General features: G+C 46.0%; 1 protein-coding gene across 1 annotated transcript in view; it reads right to left on the bottom strand.

Moving 5' to 3' along the window:
* Positions 1-17,527, bottom strand: part of LOC135259814 (rap guanine nucleotide exchange factor 2-like) — a 93,286-nt gene that overhangs the window by 34,077 nt on the left and 41,682 nt on the right. The window contains 3 exon segments of the mRNA XM_064344576.1: positions 7,055-7,072; positions 10,791-10,958; positions 13,756-13,831. Of these exon segments, the coding sequence (XP_064200646.1) occupies positions 7,055-7,072; positions 10,791-10,958; positions 13,756-13,831 (262 nt within the window).

Here is a 17,527-nt window from a genome sequence, read left to right as displayed (position 1 = left end):
AATATTTATTTGCGTTATTTATGCCAAAGTTGGTTAAAAACTGAAATGTTTCAGGTATCTATATTACATACACACCAACTTCAGACAGTATCTGTGAAGCACGTTGGCCAATCTCTGATATTTTATACATAAAACTATTCCGAATAAGCCAACTGCATATTTGTCCGATATACTCTCTTCAAACGTCGTTGATATACAAATCCGTTAATAAAATATACCCCTAACCAACACACGACTCACATCATCTTAAACAGATTACTATCTCCGTAATATAGGCTATCGGAATGGGATTTTCAATACTCACAAGATTTTTATCTTGCTGACCCATGACTCCATGGTTGACAGTGGTCGCTAATGGTTTCATATTGAAAAAAAGTGTTACGTCGGACTTAATTTTAACATCCTGGTTTAGTCCCTTTTCACCCCTCTTTCGGCTCCTTTCCTGCAGCTGCCACTGAAGTCCACGTCTGAAGCACAGAGAGTCGCTGCCCTGGCTCTAATGTCAAATCACTCGCAGAGCATCAGTCTCCGACAGGCACCCACTCACTGCACGTTTCAAAAAGAAATAAATACTACATTTAAAAAATGAGCATGGACAAAGACGAACCGTGCGTTGTATTTTGCACAAAAACCGAGATACTTAATATCTATCCAATTACTGAGGAGAAAACGTGCGAAATAATCAATTTATGAAAAAAAACGCTAAAATGGCTGACGGCACATTTACACACACTGGCTCCCCTCACCCCCAAACGCATATCGCGTGCACGCGCGCGCACACACAGGAGCGAGCGCACTCACTCTCTCTCTCACACTCACTCACTCACTCACACACACACACACACACACACACACACCCTAAGGCTCACAATGCAGATTAATCAGGATCCAGGACCCTGCCCCCCCATTCCCCCACCACTCCTCAGCAGCCTGTCAGATATTGTTAAAACTCCCATTTCATTTGCGACCAAAGGGATGGACGGGCTAGGATTGCGGAACTTCCTCCCTTACTGATGCTGAGAGGACGGTCGCGCACTGCTGCTGATCCCCGCACCCGGTCTTCTCCGCACTTAAAGCTAAAACTGTGCGACGATGACTGACAGCTTACTGAATACTTGACACCTCATCTCCTTTTGACAATCGTTCCGTTTAAATGAGCATTCACAAACGACAGCAGACATTTTCGCAATGCAAGTATATAGCAAAAGATGGCGAATGAACAGTCTAAAACCATGTCCTCCGCACAAGCTCCGAAACGTTCCTTTCATCGTGCTTACTTCGGAAATGGACCACGGTTGAAGGCAGTTGGCATAGCAACGAGAGAGAAAAGCCATTTCCTAGGTGGCGAGAGAGGTAGGCTAACTTCCTCTTCAAACGAGAGAGAAGGACGGCGGGTCGAAAAGAAAAGGGGGAGGAAAAAGCCAGAAAAAGAAATGCTCAGATCGCAGCGGTACCTGATGTCCCCTCAGGGTAAACACACCATCGCTGCTTCCCGGCGCAGGCGAGGTCCAGCCACCGGGCTCTTCGCCTGCATCGGCAGAGAGGAGCACACTACCGATGATGTAACTGCAAGCCGATCCCCCCTCTCTCCCCGTGCTGTAAAAATACTCAGCTAGAGTGGTGGTCTGATGCGCGCCCACTCAGACCCTCGTGCCCTCAGCGATGAAAGCAAAGACCGGTCAGATGGCAGGCTCTGATAGAGTGAGAACCGCCCGTCTGCATCAGATCTGCCGCTAGCTTATAAAATCCCCCTGGGAGAGACCCCATCGATCAGCGGCGTCTGTATTGTGTAACAACGGAGTTGACGGATTTATCGGCCAACACCCCAGCGAATTGGCCCTTACTGTGTCACACCGAACGAACAGCTGCATATGGAAGCATTTGAGCAGAGTCTCTCTTTTTAAAAATAAAATAAATATACATTTTAAATCCTGAAATTGATTCATACAGTGATTAACATGGCGCTATGAAAATTAAATGCTTCAAAAGACATGCAACTATAATGGTCCAAATGCAGTAGGTCTACCAGTACATCTCTACAAATCATGTACAGAACAATAATACACTTGAAATTGTCCAAACAAATACATCTCCTATAGTTGTGTTGCACGTTCAAGAGAAGAAAAAAAAAATCTAGATGCGTGGGAACCTGAGCATCAGTTAGTTAATGGATTAATCGGTTAATATCAGATAATATATTTAATTGTATGTTGAATGCATCTTGAATGAATGAGCTGATTAAAATAACTTGTATGTGGGCTATTGTTATTGCAGGACAGCCTTGCATTTAACTGGCCAAGCATGCTTACTACAGCATCTGCGGACCCTCTACTGCAGTCCATAGAGACCTGAATACACCATCACATCACTCAAGAAATTAGATTCAACCTATCATATGAGCGGGCCTACATGCGGCTAACTCAATCACTAAACACTAAGCTTCAGCTGTCAGGAACAAAAGGAACCATTACATCACCAGACAAAGGTCCATGCCAAGAAAGCACTGGCAGGCTTTAACATTGTCACTATCAACAGTCATAAAGCATTTTATTGAGTAGTCACCGAAGGCCTTCTTTCCTTAAAAAATTTTTTTTTAAAGTCTCAGGAAATCGATGGCATCCATTTTTGATATTATGTCTGTGCATGTAGGCAAATTCTCTTAAATGGGTGCCAGCAGACACAGGAGATGACGCTTGTGGCCAGAAGTGATGAAGTGACACCCTTGTCATGTGACTGTACAGCGAATGTGGAGGAGAGTTTGTTGTCATGTTATTACAGGGACAAGGACCCAGTCTCACTTGAATTCAGTAATTTAGCGACGTAATACTGTAAGGTTAAGTGAAGTATAGTAAGCATGGTAAGAAGAAGAAGAATGCAACAAAGGTAGTATTTCAGTCAAGATGATTTATATTGCTGAGCAAAAAATGATGCTTAAAACATCTCTTTGCAGTGACATGGAAAACAAGCATTTAAATAGTTGAGACTATTTTCATTTAGGACACAAATTTATTAACTTCCACAAATAAACAGGAGGGGGAACCTTTTTTGTTGCATTTTTAAAAATTGGTATTTATGCACTTTCATACGGTAGCTGAAATGCACTAGCCTTTTAATACATCCTGATGGAAAACAGCCTGCTGTAACACAGAAGCATGCAGTATTTGTTCACAGAAGCCCCCGCCCCACCCCATCCTCATCCCCCACTATTTCCTGTCAGGCTCAGACCCTCCCTCCCTCCCTGCCAGATTTAAACTGCTCTTATCCTCTAGCAGCTGAAGACAGCAATAATAGATCAGGCAAGCACCGCAGATATCCACTTATCAACTTGGCGACCGCTCCATCACTTGAACACGGCTCCCGCACCCTAAAAAAAAATAAAAAAAAAACACTTTCCCCTCCCTGTCATATAATCTGGAGAAGCAAACTGTCCACTACCCATCAATCTGAACTGTTACTGCAGTCTACAGTACGTCACCTGATAGGTCACTTTGCGGTGAAGTTGATGACAATCATGTGCAATTGAAAGCTATGGCAAGAGATGGAATGTTGCCTGGCTACATGCAGTACTCTCAAACATACTGGCACCCTTGATGAAGATGATCAAAGAAAGCAACATAAAATAAACAACATGGAAAATGTGCAGTGTTGTATGCTCAAAAATGGAACAAATATATGCTCTTATACCAATACAATTGCTTATCGGAAAAAGTTTACCTTTAAGTTATTTTTAAGATAAGTAACAATTTTATTTATGAAAGAGATGTGTCGACATTAATGTCATCCATGTTTTCAGTACTTTGTGCACCCTCCATATCTTTATCAAGGGTGGAAATAATTTTGGAGGCCACAGTAGTCTCCAAGGCAACTGGTGCCAATAAGACGGCTTGTGTCGAAATCCACATAGTCAAGGAACTAAAAAATATAAAGACCTGTGACAGTTATGAGACATTATTTACATATTGCTTCAAAAATAGCATAATATTATTCACACAAAGATTGCACATGGTGATTGATTCAATGTAGTTCTGTAAAAGCCGTAACTGAATATCACACAAAATGTGCTCTTTGAACCTTACCCATTATCACATAAAAACCTGTGCTAACACAGACGTGCTAAAAGAGCAAAGCCCTTATTGATGACCTGTGCATGGTGTAGATGCTAATTTAATGAATGGGACTGATGGAATGCCTTGTAGATGAACTGTACATACATTAATGTGCACATGGATAGAACCTGGACAAGAGACTGTGTATGCAATATCATTAAGACAAAAACTTCCCCCCCAACTAAAGAAGCGGTCATTCTTTCGGGGGGGGGGGGGGTGGTTATCCTGAGGAAGGGACGCGCATAACAGCCCCGCTATTCTCCCGTTTCCCCCTGTACCCACAGGGGTGCACCGGGGGCATCCAGAGCCACTGCGCTCGCCGACGCGAGTTTCCTGGCCGGGGCGAGTGGCGGGAAAAGGATTTCCTTTCAGACGGGGAGGGCCGCTAGTACGTCGGCCCAGAGAGGAGGGGCACCGGTACCTTGGGCCACAGAAGAGGGGCGCCGGTACCTCGGGCCAGCAGGGAGGGCCCAGACGGAAGGGGCTAGCGGGGGGGGGGGGATTGCATGCGCAAAAGCAGGGCGGAGGCCAAGGGAGGAGAGGAGTCTGATACAGAGGGTCAGAGACAGAGAGTCAGACACAGAGGGACTGAGACACAGTGTGTCTGATACAGAATGTCTGATACAGTGTGTCTGACACAGAGGGTTTAATACAGAGGGTCAGAAACAGTGTTTCTGATACACAATGTCTGTTTTAGAATTTCTGATACAGGGGGTCAGACACGGAGGGTCAGACAGAGAGGGTCAGATAGAGGGGCAGACACTGTGTTTGATACAGAATGTCTGATACAGTGTGTTTGACACAGAGGGTTTGATACAGAGTGTCAGAAACAGTGTGTTTGATACAGAATGTCTGATACAGTGTGTCTGGCACAGAGGGTCTGAGGGTCAAATACAGAGGACCAGATAAAGAGGGTCAGATATAGAGGGTCTGCTACAGAAGGTCAGATGCAGAGGGAAAAAAGCTTCTACATGTATGTGAGGAGTACCATGGAATTACTGCCATATGATTACTGCTGATACCATTTGCCCACTAGTATGTAACCTGGACAACCACACAGATATGAACCTGTGACATCACTGATGATCATGATGTGCCCCAGCCGAAGGGTCTCAACACTGGCACCAAGTCAGAAGGACACACCCACGATTGCTTTAAAGATTTTACAGTAAATACATAAATTCTGCCCCTTGAGCTTAACCTCCCTTTGGCTGGCCAGCTAGACTCAATCTCAAACACTCTCATGTCTTCTCTTCAATATTTAAATTTAATCCTTTCTGTGTGGTAGAAGGACAAAGTCCTAATGCAACATTACTCGCAGCCATTTGGCAATGGAAAACGACCACAGAGATCAAGGAGCAAGTATATTACGCAGCCCGCAAAGATGAATTATGATGAACGCAATGCAATTGAATGACAAAAGAATCAGACACATGACCATAAATCATCAGGTCCACAAATCATCCATTCATCATCAGGTTCCCCAAGGCAACCTATAAAGTATGACAAGAGGAGAAAATATTACGTACGCTAGGGCACACAGTCGAGTTTACTTACTCTTACAGAGTAGCCTCTTCCTCCCCAAACATTTGAATGGTCTCTTTAATTAAGGGTTACTGTGCATTTGCTGCACACCTCGCCACAAGCTCTCGCAGCTACGCAGAGCAATAGCAGAGCGCTAGCAGGCCCCGTTCTAAAGGACAGCTCTAAAAATAGACCGGCTTGCCACACTCCCACACATCTGACGGCTCTGTCACTCTCGCTCGGTTGCGTTCAGCTAGCGAGCCTACAAAAGCGAACCTTTTTTCCTTTATTCGGGACGAACCGGGGGAAAACCGGAGCGGACGGCACCGCGGGTAACGAGATCCTGGTGCCGCTCGGCAAACGCGCTCTCGATCCGAACCGCGCCCCAATCCAAGAGCTCTCGCCAGAAGAAGATGCTCCACACGCCATCCCAGTGAACCAGTTCAGCGCCAACAATAGTACATTCCTCAGCTTCCTCTGTTTATAATCATGAAAGCAAGGTATGCTTTGGTGGCACTTCCTCACATGATTTGCCATGATGGTTGGCAATTCTGCAACTGCCCAACCCGTCCACCAGATATTATCTTACAGACGACTGACGGGGACTACTTATTGTCATGCTTGTACGCAAGAGCTCCATATCTCCAGTTAGTTATATTAACACCTGACAGTGATGACAGATCACATTACTGCCCCCTCCCCCTTTGACTGTACACTGTAGTCCAAATTCCACAAGTAGAAATACAGGTCTTCAGAACATCTCAGCTCTTAATTAAGACCTATAGCTCAAGGCTAACAGACTGACTTGGTATACTACGTCCATCTTGAGAGACAGTGTCACTGTTCTGTCACAACCCTCCCAGATAAGATGTAGGCCAGTTTATTAAATAAGATATTTTAGAGCAGCTGTTTGCAAAATACGCTAGAGAAGGGAGAAAACAATCATTTCAAACACTTTTTAGTGAACCACAGTTGAAGATATTTGCCCAGATAACATGAAATAAAACTCCATTATCAAGCGCAAGGAATACTGTAAACCATGCTTCAACATAAAATCTAAAAAAATAAAAAAACACAGAAACAGCCAAGAGCATGAGATGGAAGCTAAATTAATAAAGTGATACAATTAAAGTAATATTATAATGTGCCTCCTTTCATGCCCTCCAATACAAAAAAAAGCCACTCAAACTCATAAACTGACAGTACACCTTGCATTGCCATTAGCCTTCTACACATAATAGAAATTTACAACAGGAAAAAATACATACACAGACACACGCACGCAAGCATACACAGGCACGCACATACACGTGCACACGCACGCACGCACACACAGACACACGCACTCACACAGTACTACTTCACTAACAGGTATATATAACACACCACACAGACTGCGCCAGACCTCCAGCGAGTTACAGTACCTGAGATTTACAGCATTCCTGGGGGCCGACATTGACATGAGCGGCGTGAAAGGGAAGGAAAATACGAGAGTTATCACCCGTGCCACAATACAGTACAGGGTTATGAAAATCATCACCCGCGCCACACTTCGGTACAGGGTTATGGAAATCGGGTCGGAGGCTCTGACGCGCCCTGATAAAGTGTTCTCTGGGAGCGACGCGAGCAGGAAGACAGAGGCGTTTGTTCGCGGGGCCGAGAGCCCTCGGTGTGCAATCCTGCAGAGAGTTATGAGAACAGAGAGCGCGTCGGAGCGCAGGGGAATCTCTCTGAAGACCTGAGCAGAAATGTGCAAAATCATTACCGGCTGTACAGAACTGGAAGCCTTTTAAGGGGGAGTTTTACCAAAGGTTTATACTTTACGTTAACATGCACCGATTAATGCTTTATTAACCATTGATAACATGCTTTAAAAAATATATGCCATTGATATATAGACAGACATTTAAAAAAAATGAGAAAACATGACTTCCATCTCAACAGTGCATATTTAACCTTTTATAGAGTACAGTTTTATAAAGTAAACCTTTCTGGACAGCACATTAAACATACTAACATATCAGTTCACTCACTTCCCCTAACTAATGTTTTGTATATACAGTGTTTGTTAACAATTAATTAAGTACTTAATCTGAAGTGTTACCAGCACTGTAATCTGAAGTGTTACCAGCTACACTGTATGACCAAAAGTATCTGGACACCCCTTGCTCTAGGGCTGTTTTTCATGGTTTGGGCTAGGCCCCTTAGTTCAAGCCAAATCTTAATGCTCCCGGGCACACGGTGAGGTCCACATAGAAATGGTTTTGTCGAGAACGGTGTGGAAGAACTTGACTGGTCAGCAGAGAGCCCAACCCCATCCAGCACCTTTGGGATCAATTGGAAAGCCAATTGCGAGCCAGGCCTAACCACCCAATCAGTGCCTGACCTCACTAATGGCTGAATGGAAGCAAATCCCTGCAGCAATGCGCCAACATCTAGTATAAAGCCTTCCCAGAAAGAGTGGAGGTTGTTATAGCAGCAAAAGGCTAACCAATTCCATGTCAATGGCCATTATTTCAGATGAGATTTTGGACTTGAGGTGTCCACATACTTTTGGCCACGCAGGTCATTTCAGTCGACCGCAGCTATCGGCCCCGTCAGTGACTGATTGGACACAAGAGGCACGAAGTCGAAATTACGAAAGTGCCGGTGACCTGTAATAACCGCGAAATGGCTTCATATAAAAAACAATGTGCGGGGAACGACAGCGCGGGGACAGAAAAGCCTGCGTCGCATCCACATCCTCCCCAGAAAGCGAAGAAAGACAAATGACATATTTACTTCCACGAGGGGAACGGACGCGGGGGGGGGAGGGTGGGGAGGGGAACATTACCAAGAGAATAACGAAATGACTAGCTGTCATGTACCGTAAATCCTTACACGTCACGCACCGCCGGCACCGTCGGGAGCCAGCTGGTTAAGCCGCGGCGGAATTTTGGAAAGTGAAGAAGCGGTCGGCGGGGAACGACACGACGAAGCGGCGAGCGTTTAATGCGCCGCAGATTTACCGCGGCGCGGTTCGCGCGGTGGCAGCGAGCCATACATCACCGAGGGGCGGAATTAGACGCCGGGATATTACGGGCGGGGGGGGCGGCGAATTCCCGGGGAGATCTCCAGCGCCGGGTTATTGCACCTTTCAAAAAGCCCTTTATAGTCTGGGCCCCGGTGATGTGAACCTCTTATGCCCGCGCGCGTTCCGCCAGACGCGGTGGAAGGGTGACCTTCGCGCGACGTCTCGCCGGGGGCACGGCCAATTACATACTCTAAATCTAAACGGCTTTAAAAAAAAAAGAAAAAAAAAAAGGCCTATACAGCAGCAGCCTAATCTCTAAAGGGGGGGGGGGGGAACTAAGAACAATGCCCTGAAAAAATGCTTCATGGTCAAAATCAGAACTTGCCATTTGAACATTGATCGCGGCGCGAAGCATCCCCGGAACGCTTCGATCAGGTATTTCGAGATGTTTGGACAATCTGCACTCAGGCTTAAACCTTATGTGCTGTAGTTGAGGTTGCGGACGGGAAAGTACACGGTTAGCCGGAGGGCGAGAGTCTGCAGTGTGCACAGTCCGTGAGTATTTCTTAAAGAAAGGTCAAGTGCTATTGTTTCTGAAGTGGACTGTAACCAGAAAGCAGCGAGATGTTTTTCCAAATATCTTGGAGTAAGGTACTTGACCGGAAAACATCAATCAGTAAATTGCCCCTTCAATGGGTTTATAAAACTTAAGATGTAAAAGCTGCCCTGTATAAGCATACCTACTACTGAAGTAATGTAAAGCCATGACTAAACAATAGTTTGGATAGTTTGGGCCTTCAAAATAAGAACACTCGTTCATCTGTAACATCATATTCCTGTGCATTCGATTCGAGACCTTGAATTTTTATCATTGTTTTCAGGAAGAATATCTGAATGTTGCGTTAAGATCAAGACACTAAACAGCTGCTGCATTTTGAAGGCAAGACGTAACACTACAAAGGTGTAAGTACCCAGCTTTGTACTGTAGTACATCACAGCAATGTTCATACCTTTTGACATCTTTTCTTTTTTCCAGCTAGCTGGGATTTAGCTGATTGTCTAGAGGATGATCACTTCATCCACAGGAGACTCTTAATCGAAATGTGTCGGGTCAAAATTGTTGCCTCCGATTTAAATTTAGCTGTTTCCAATATGCTGCTGTTGTGCCGGGGCTGAACTTCCTATACGTGTGCAACGATGCAAACAGGAACAATTCGGAAGCCGCCGTTCCGGACCATGAGAAAGTTCACCCTTCCATGTTCGAAAAAAAGAAGTACAAAAACAAAGATAGGCCCGGAGCAGTCCGCTTCCTTTACTCTTTGTATTAACGCAAACAAGCACAATTTGTGCACGGGCTTTGAACGCTGTCCCTAGGGACCGGGAGGAATGGAAACTATGACTTGGGGAAAAAACTGGTCGAACGCAACACGCTTTCACATGCATTCCGGTGGGAGCCACCGTGGGTCTGTCAGGCCAAACGTCTCACACCGAAATCACACAGGAAAAAAACACTTAATTGCGCACTACAAGACCGGTTTAGAGATGAGCAGGGTTACCGAAGAACTATCCACATCATAAACCGACACACCCCGGCCTTTTAATCTGGGGTTTTTCCTAAACACAGGGGTGCTATTGACAGGCATGAAAAGCAACCTTGTTGCCTCTCCCTGGCCACAGTGGACACATTTAAAAAAAAATAAGTGATTGGTTTCATATCCGGCCTGGCTTTCGCTTCTATACGTACGGTTTTATGGAGAGGGAGATTATGAGGCGCAGGTCGGGTCTTTCGAGACACGCGTGGTTTACAAATCATACACACATAAGGAGAAAAGGCCTCTGGTTTGTGCGAATGTCCCAGAATGCAGTCTGAAGTACTCCTACATTTAAACCCCACCCTTCCCACTGAAACAGAGACAGTATGTGTGTGATAGAGAACATGTGGGTATGACTGAGAGAGAGAGGGAGTGTGAAAGAGAGAGAGGGAGGGAGAAAGAGAGAGAGAGAGGGAGTGTGAGAGAGATAGAGAGAGGGAGTGTGAGAGAGACAGAAAGAGAGAGAGTGTGAGAGAGAGATAGAGAGAGAGACATTCAATCTGCTGAAGCAACACAGATTCCCAGGGTGTTTTTAGGCCCTTTTAAGAAACTCACCGTGTGATACCCTTTGGGCAGAGGTGGCTTCCCGACGGGGTAGGGGTCCACCGTGTCGATGATGGTCTGCCTCTCGCCTTTCTGGTTGATCTTCCGGAACCTCCGGCGGGACTGTCGGTGCGAAGCTTGCCGTTGGAAGTACTCTTCATTTTCATCCATATAGTCCACCTGAGCAGGAAAGAAATGGTTGAGCTTTTCTCTCCCTTCCCCCACCTCACCCCCCCTCCCCTCCCCCCACCTCCCCCGCCCCCACCAGCCCCTCCCTCCCTGTGCAGCACCAGCTGTCTGTGTGGGCCGGGCCCCCGAAAGAGGGAGAACGAGGCTGGTGGCTAAAAACAGCACCTTGGCGACAAGAATCGCAGGTACTATTCCTGGCGCGATGGCGGCTAACCTGCTAGATCGCAGATTACCTGTCACTGTCAGCGCGGGGCGTGAGAGACGCAGACGGCGTCAGGGAAAGGGAAAGGACACCGAGCTCTCTAAGGCGCTCTTTCTCCACGGCAAACGGGAGACATGATAGACACACCCACAATTTTCAAAAAGCTGACGGGCGACCGGTGAGAGAGCATAAAGAACACAGACACGGCGACGGCAATGGGGTGGTCAAGCGTCCCCTGCAAACGAGTCAGTCTACGCGCACACGCGCGAGGCGGCAAGTTTACCGGCCGGTCGTGATCACCGACGGCAAGCGGCGCGACGCAACGCAACCCGGCAACGCTGCGCCGAGCCGCGCGACCGGGGCGACGAAATGACGGCGTTTCGCGAAAACGAATGACGAGGAAACGACAATAATGTGAACGACGGAGAGACGGTTTCTGCTCACACTTCTCTTCCTCGCCTCCTCCTCCTCCTCCGCCGCGGCTTCGCACTTTACAGCACAGCGCCTCCGGCTCCGCACACCTCTGTACTGTACAATCTGCTGCCATGGCAACGGCCAGGGAACCGCGGAAACAGTTTGGGGCTTAAAATCGGTGTGAAAACCGTATCCGTACGACAGGACCCCGAGCGCATTTCTAACGATCGCGCGGCTCAAATTAACGTAATTACGCAGCGGGAAAAGGAACCCGATAATCCAACAGCGACCGAAGGGCCGCGAATGGCAGCAAAAAAAAAACAAAAGCTATAAATAGAAATGCAGCCAATTTACGGGTCAAACGCGTTTAACAAAACAGCCCTCCGATGTACCGAAAGGAGCGGAAAGATCGCCGTCACTGATTGGCCGGCGTGAACGGTATGCCAGCATGCGCTTGCCAAATACGAGCGTGGTAACAAACTATTTGGTGTAAAGCTCCCTGTTTGCAAAGCAGTAAAGACCTGTGATTGAATGCCTGGTGCTGGCAGTCTGTAGGGTGATTAAAGTTTGTTTGACGGCCGAGTAAATTTGTTTTAATGCGAGTTGGGGGGGGGGGCACATAAATGTCCCCGAATCTCCTTCCACACCAGCCAGGGCACAGGCAAGGCCATCAAATCCCCAGAGTGAAAATACTGAAACTGCACTGTGGACCTTGACAAACACCTTATCACTTCATGGCCATGACAGCATACCCTGTCAATGCGGTTTCCAAATAAACAAAATATAATATTAACAATAATAAAAAAAAACTTGACAGAAAAAAAAAACAAATGAGCCCCAGTTGTCTACTCTGCATTGTGAATGCGGTCCAAAACTTTAACATCTTCAGCCTTTGGACAAAATCTTTGATGGTTTGAAGTAAACAGCAGGCTCACAGGTTATCTTTGACAGCTCCTGGTCAATAATCAACAGACCCATGGCCACCAGATTAACTAGCCGCCCTTCTCTATGCAACATGTTCCCCACAGTCAGACATTGGTAACTGTATCCATTACATGTTAAGAGGCCACGCGTGAACAATGCACACAGAACAAATATGAATACTGTCTCCTGTGACGTAGGATCTTCCCATGTGCAAAATTTAACAACACGGTTAAAAGTATGTTGGTGTATCTGACTGACACCAATGAATCAGAGTCGAGGTATAGATACCTAGAAATATCCTTAAGAAAGGTAAAAAAAAAATTTTTGTTATGGAAAAATGCATTTGTTTAACAACCAAATTAAAATTGGTATTTGACTGCACTCTAGAATGATTGGACTATGAAATAATTTGGCCATTTGTCATTGGCTAAACCACAGATGAACACACACAAAGTAAGCCTGTTCATGGGACTCCTAGTGTCTCTATAAGTGGAGAGTGACATTCACAGAAAAATCTGATTTTTTTTTCCTAAAGGGATTAGAATTTCTTTATTCACTCCACTGGAAAGGTTTGGCTGTTGGTAAGGCCGGATTATGTCACTTACTGAGGGAGGAGTGTCATGTTCTTAGCTTGCAAGACAGAAATCCTCTCAATTTTTAAATACATTTTGGCCAAGAATTGCCCTGTTCATACTTCTGGCTTTTAAATGTGACACTCACGCATTTAAAAAGCATGCATGAGTGTCTATCATTTCAGCAAACGCAGGTCAATGTAATGTCTAACTGGATAAACAGACTGCCGGGTCCCCTTGTTCAGCCAGCTGTGTGAGATAACATTCTCACAAACAGCTCACACAAAGGAACAGAAAAAAATACACAACTCCAAGGGAGAAGAATAAAAAAAAGCAAAAGAAAAGCATTCCACTTTAGGTCACATGCAGAATTACAAATACTTGTCACCGTCAGGTAAGCGCAGCAAATTTGGCGGGATTGTGTGCGCGCAATGCGTTTGGGATTTTCGGGAGGGCGATGTACATTAAATGCATACTGAAGGTCATTGGAACAACTACAAAACACATAAGATAAGGTGCAATACTCATTATGTAACACTCATCCATAGCCATGATTCCAGTTCATACAGTACCGTAAGCATAGGCTAGGTCAGAACGCTATGGAAAGTCAAACCAGGAGGCACGACGACAAGCCACAGCATCAAGATAAGGACGCAAGCGCGGTACGGGTACTCACCACAATCATTTCGGAGGGCTCCAGCACGATGCACTCGCATCCACGCCTCAGGCTGCCCGCTGAACGCTTGCCAAAACTGCGGAGAGGACAAATGAGAGGGAACGGAAAGTTTAGAAAGCGGGACAGGAAATGGACCACGATTACGGAGGCCGTTAAAGACTAACCGTGGGAAAAAAAAAAATAAAAAAAAACACTGGAGGGTGGATGAAAGGCCGAGAGAAACGTTCGTTCGTCCTGCCATTCACGACCCCCCAAAACATGCTGTACCATAACGTCCCCCCCCCCCACCCCCCAGAGATAAAAATAAAGAGTTCTACATGACCTCAGGACCCACAAGTATTTTAAGGCAGGCCAACCCATCAAAATGAGAGAACAGTACAGACCGTGTCGTGTCGGGAATAAGTATCATTCGTGACTTGCTGGCTGTAAAGCTCTTTGAGATTCCATTAGACGCAATGATCACTATGCAATGAGCGTGCACGCTTACATAAAGCCATTTAGATATGTTGAACCCTGACCCCGCATTACAGAAGTGGGTATCTAATTCAGTATTTCCAGTGTGTGCTCGAGACACAAAACTGTTCCATTATCAGCTGCACAATAGACCCCTATTAACTGAAGTGCGGTGCTTTGCATCGACTCCGACGGGAAGTGACATCAACAGACAGTCCTCAGAATCGGATTTGAGAACTATCAGGTGCAGACTGGCTTAAACTACTCATAATCAGGTATAAGTTCAAATACTACCGTAACATAAACTGGTTTTTAAATTAAAGTTAAATGCAAAATCGTTAATGAAAGCTGATATAGATTGAGGGTATGCCCATGTTTTTATGATACTTTTCAGTTAACACAATCCAACATACAGCTGTCGCATCACAGAAAGAGAGCCAGCACAATAGCATGGCCTTGGGTGTGTTCAACATGTCCGCCAAATTGCCCCCCGAGATCACAATGCGTAGGGTATTAGGAGAACAGCCCACTGGCTATCGAAACAGGTGTAGCGTTACAAAGCTACGGGCTTATCGACTAAACCCTGCGAGAAGCCAGCTTGTGCATCCAGGCCGAACATCACGAGCACGTAGTAGCCTACACGAACGCACTCGTGTTTCCTTGGCTAGAATTCAACCCATACAGAAAGCCTCACAGAATAATTCATATGTTCACCATATTCTCTGAGAAAGTTAGGCATGAGCATACAACGTCCAGAAAGCATTGCAGACAAGAGGACCAAAGTTCTTCATGAGTCATCAAGTGAGGATATGACACATCTCTACACAATGTCCATATAGACACTACAGGTAAAGTAGGATCCAAATCACGCCTGATTACAGCACATCGTTGGTCATCTTTCGACTGTATGTTTAGGAAAACTGGTGTTGAAATGAGATTTCCATCAAGTTTCAATTTCTTCTAATGTTTATCATATGACAATTTACTATGGGGGGGAAAAAAACATTGTTAATCCACTCAATGTTCACAACCAATACAGCAAAATAAGTTCAACAATGGGTTCATCTTGATGTATGTAGGAAAATAAATGGTGTATGCTCCAATTTGCTGAAATAAACATATATCAGAGCGGACATGGCAGAATTATTGTCAGAATTATCAAATGGCAGAATTATTGTCACTCAAATATGCACACACATAGCCTAACAGAAAAGGGCAGGGGAAGGGCTAGTTAGTCCATTCTGTCCTAAAGTCTCCATTTTGCTGTGGTTGCGGTTTATAAAGCTGTAACAACAGGCCTGTCAGAGACACTGGTTAAAGCTGGGATGGCTGATCGCTATTGTCTGTGCTCAACGACCACATTACCGATGTTGGCAGGATAACGTCCCCAGCAGACAGCCAGGCAGCCGGAATCACCAGCCCAGTTAAACAAGGCAGCACATTATAGTGGTGCCTAGGCCCCTAAAACACATCTCATAGTATAACTGAAGGGAGACAATTCATCTTTTATGGGTTAAAATATATTGAATGCCCCAGGAAAATGGCAGGGTTCTCCTAATTCCACCATTTCTACTAATTGGCCAGTGGAAGTCCACATTGATATTTTCATTTTTATTTGAGACGTTCTGACTAGAATCCAACTGTACCATCCGGCAATAATAATAATTATTATTACTTTTTTTGCCATGGGATGGGGGAATTATGTAAACACAGTTCATTCTGGATGGTAGTTAATGGGAACAGATGCCTCTGAGACCTGTTTGAGAGCCCGGCTAATGATCCGTTTCAACTATCAGAGAGGGGCAAATGAGGAATTAGCCAGGGAACCCAGCATAGCCTTCTGCTATGAACTTCACCACTGCGCACACATGGCACCACACCTGATAGGATGCTTAAAGCCAGACTTCTGAGGCTATGTCATGCCAATAAAATGAAGAGCATCAAAGCCAAAGCATTCGCTTCCAAAGCGTATTGGAGACATCAATAATGTTCTCTCCCGTCTGGAAAATTCCAAACACAAAGTCAAAGCACATGATAGAGAGGACGCGATGAACCTCAGCATTAAAGAAGGGCAGTTTGGAGAAATATCTACGTATCGGGAAAAAAAACGACATCAGACTGAAATCTGAGACCTTGACTGAGCTGGTCTTCTGTGAAGAGAGACGCGTGATAACTTTGATGGAGGACACAGAAGGCTACGTCGCGTGATTGAATGCCGAACACCCTGTAGCTGGTACACTGCATGCGCAAAAAGGCACTCTGGCAACTTGTTCAGTACACTGCGACACTGTTTCCCTTGATTAACATTCCATGTCTGTTTTACAAGGGACATCTGTGAAGCGAACATCCTGCTCCAGGGAGCCGGGGCAGGTCCCCGAGCTGGCCGTGACGTCACGCCCGTTTGCATTTTTCCCAAGACGCTGGACCCCTGGTGTTTTTGAAGTGGAGGACCCCCCTCCCTGGGGGCCCATCCTCCCCCCTCCCCCCCCCGCATTCCTGTTACACAACAGCCGCGGCGGGAATACCATTCCACAGCCCAGGAAGGTAAACTCATTCATCACACGCTCCGCGCCCGCTGCCAAGCGCCGTGGAGACGGGCCGGAGCGCGGAGCGCGTCGAACGTCCCCGTCGCCCGCCGCTCGCCGAACGGACAGCGAGACGGGTCCGCTCGTCTAACGGACAAATGCGAAAGGACGCGAGACTCGCTTCGTTCAAGTTTTTAATGCAACATCTAATAAAGATTGGTTTTGGTTCTTTTTCAAAATAAAGTATTTATCTGGCTTTGGACCGTAGTCAAAAACAAATATGTAGCTGCATTGTCATTAAGAGAGGTCGGCGCGGTTTGGGGGGGGGGGGGGGGATGCAAATCACATCGTGTGAGAATTAAACTCATTCACTGACAGCACAGCCCCATCGCCGGTCGATCTCAAGACCGCAAACACCTGCCCTGTAAATGATACACTCTCACAGTCCAGTAGGGTCAGAGTAACCTATGACCACACAGAAAGCTCCAAACCAACAGGTCAGGGGCCAATCCGCAGAGCTTCAAAGAGTGCGACTTAAACCTGTCGCGCGCACGTGAAAGCTTGAGTGTCCAGAAAGTTTTAACGCCAAAGCAAATAAATCAATAAATAGAAACCAGGAGGAACTTATTGCTGTCATGGCAATAAAGAAAATGTCATGCCGCTCGAGTGCTCAGGCTCGATAGCTAAAGTGCGCCAGAGCAGAAAGTTTGACGTCGTTCCAGAGTACGCGGGCGAGCTCGCAACACAAACACGAGCGCCTTCGCTTTTATTAGCAACCGGCACCGTACCAAAAG

The sequence above is a fragment of the Anguilla rostrata genome, chromosome 7 (assembly GCF_018555375.3).
Source record: "Anguilla rostrata isolate EN2019 chromosome 7, ASM1855537v3, whole genome shotgun sequence".
NCBI lineage: Eukaryota > Metazoa > Chordata > Actinopteri > Anguilliformes > Anguillidae > Anguilla > Anguilla rostrata.
The sequence above is the reverse complement of the archived record's forward strand: the minus strand, read 5'-3'. Positions and strand labels throughout refer to the sequence as shown.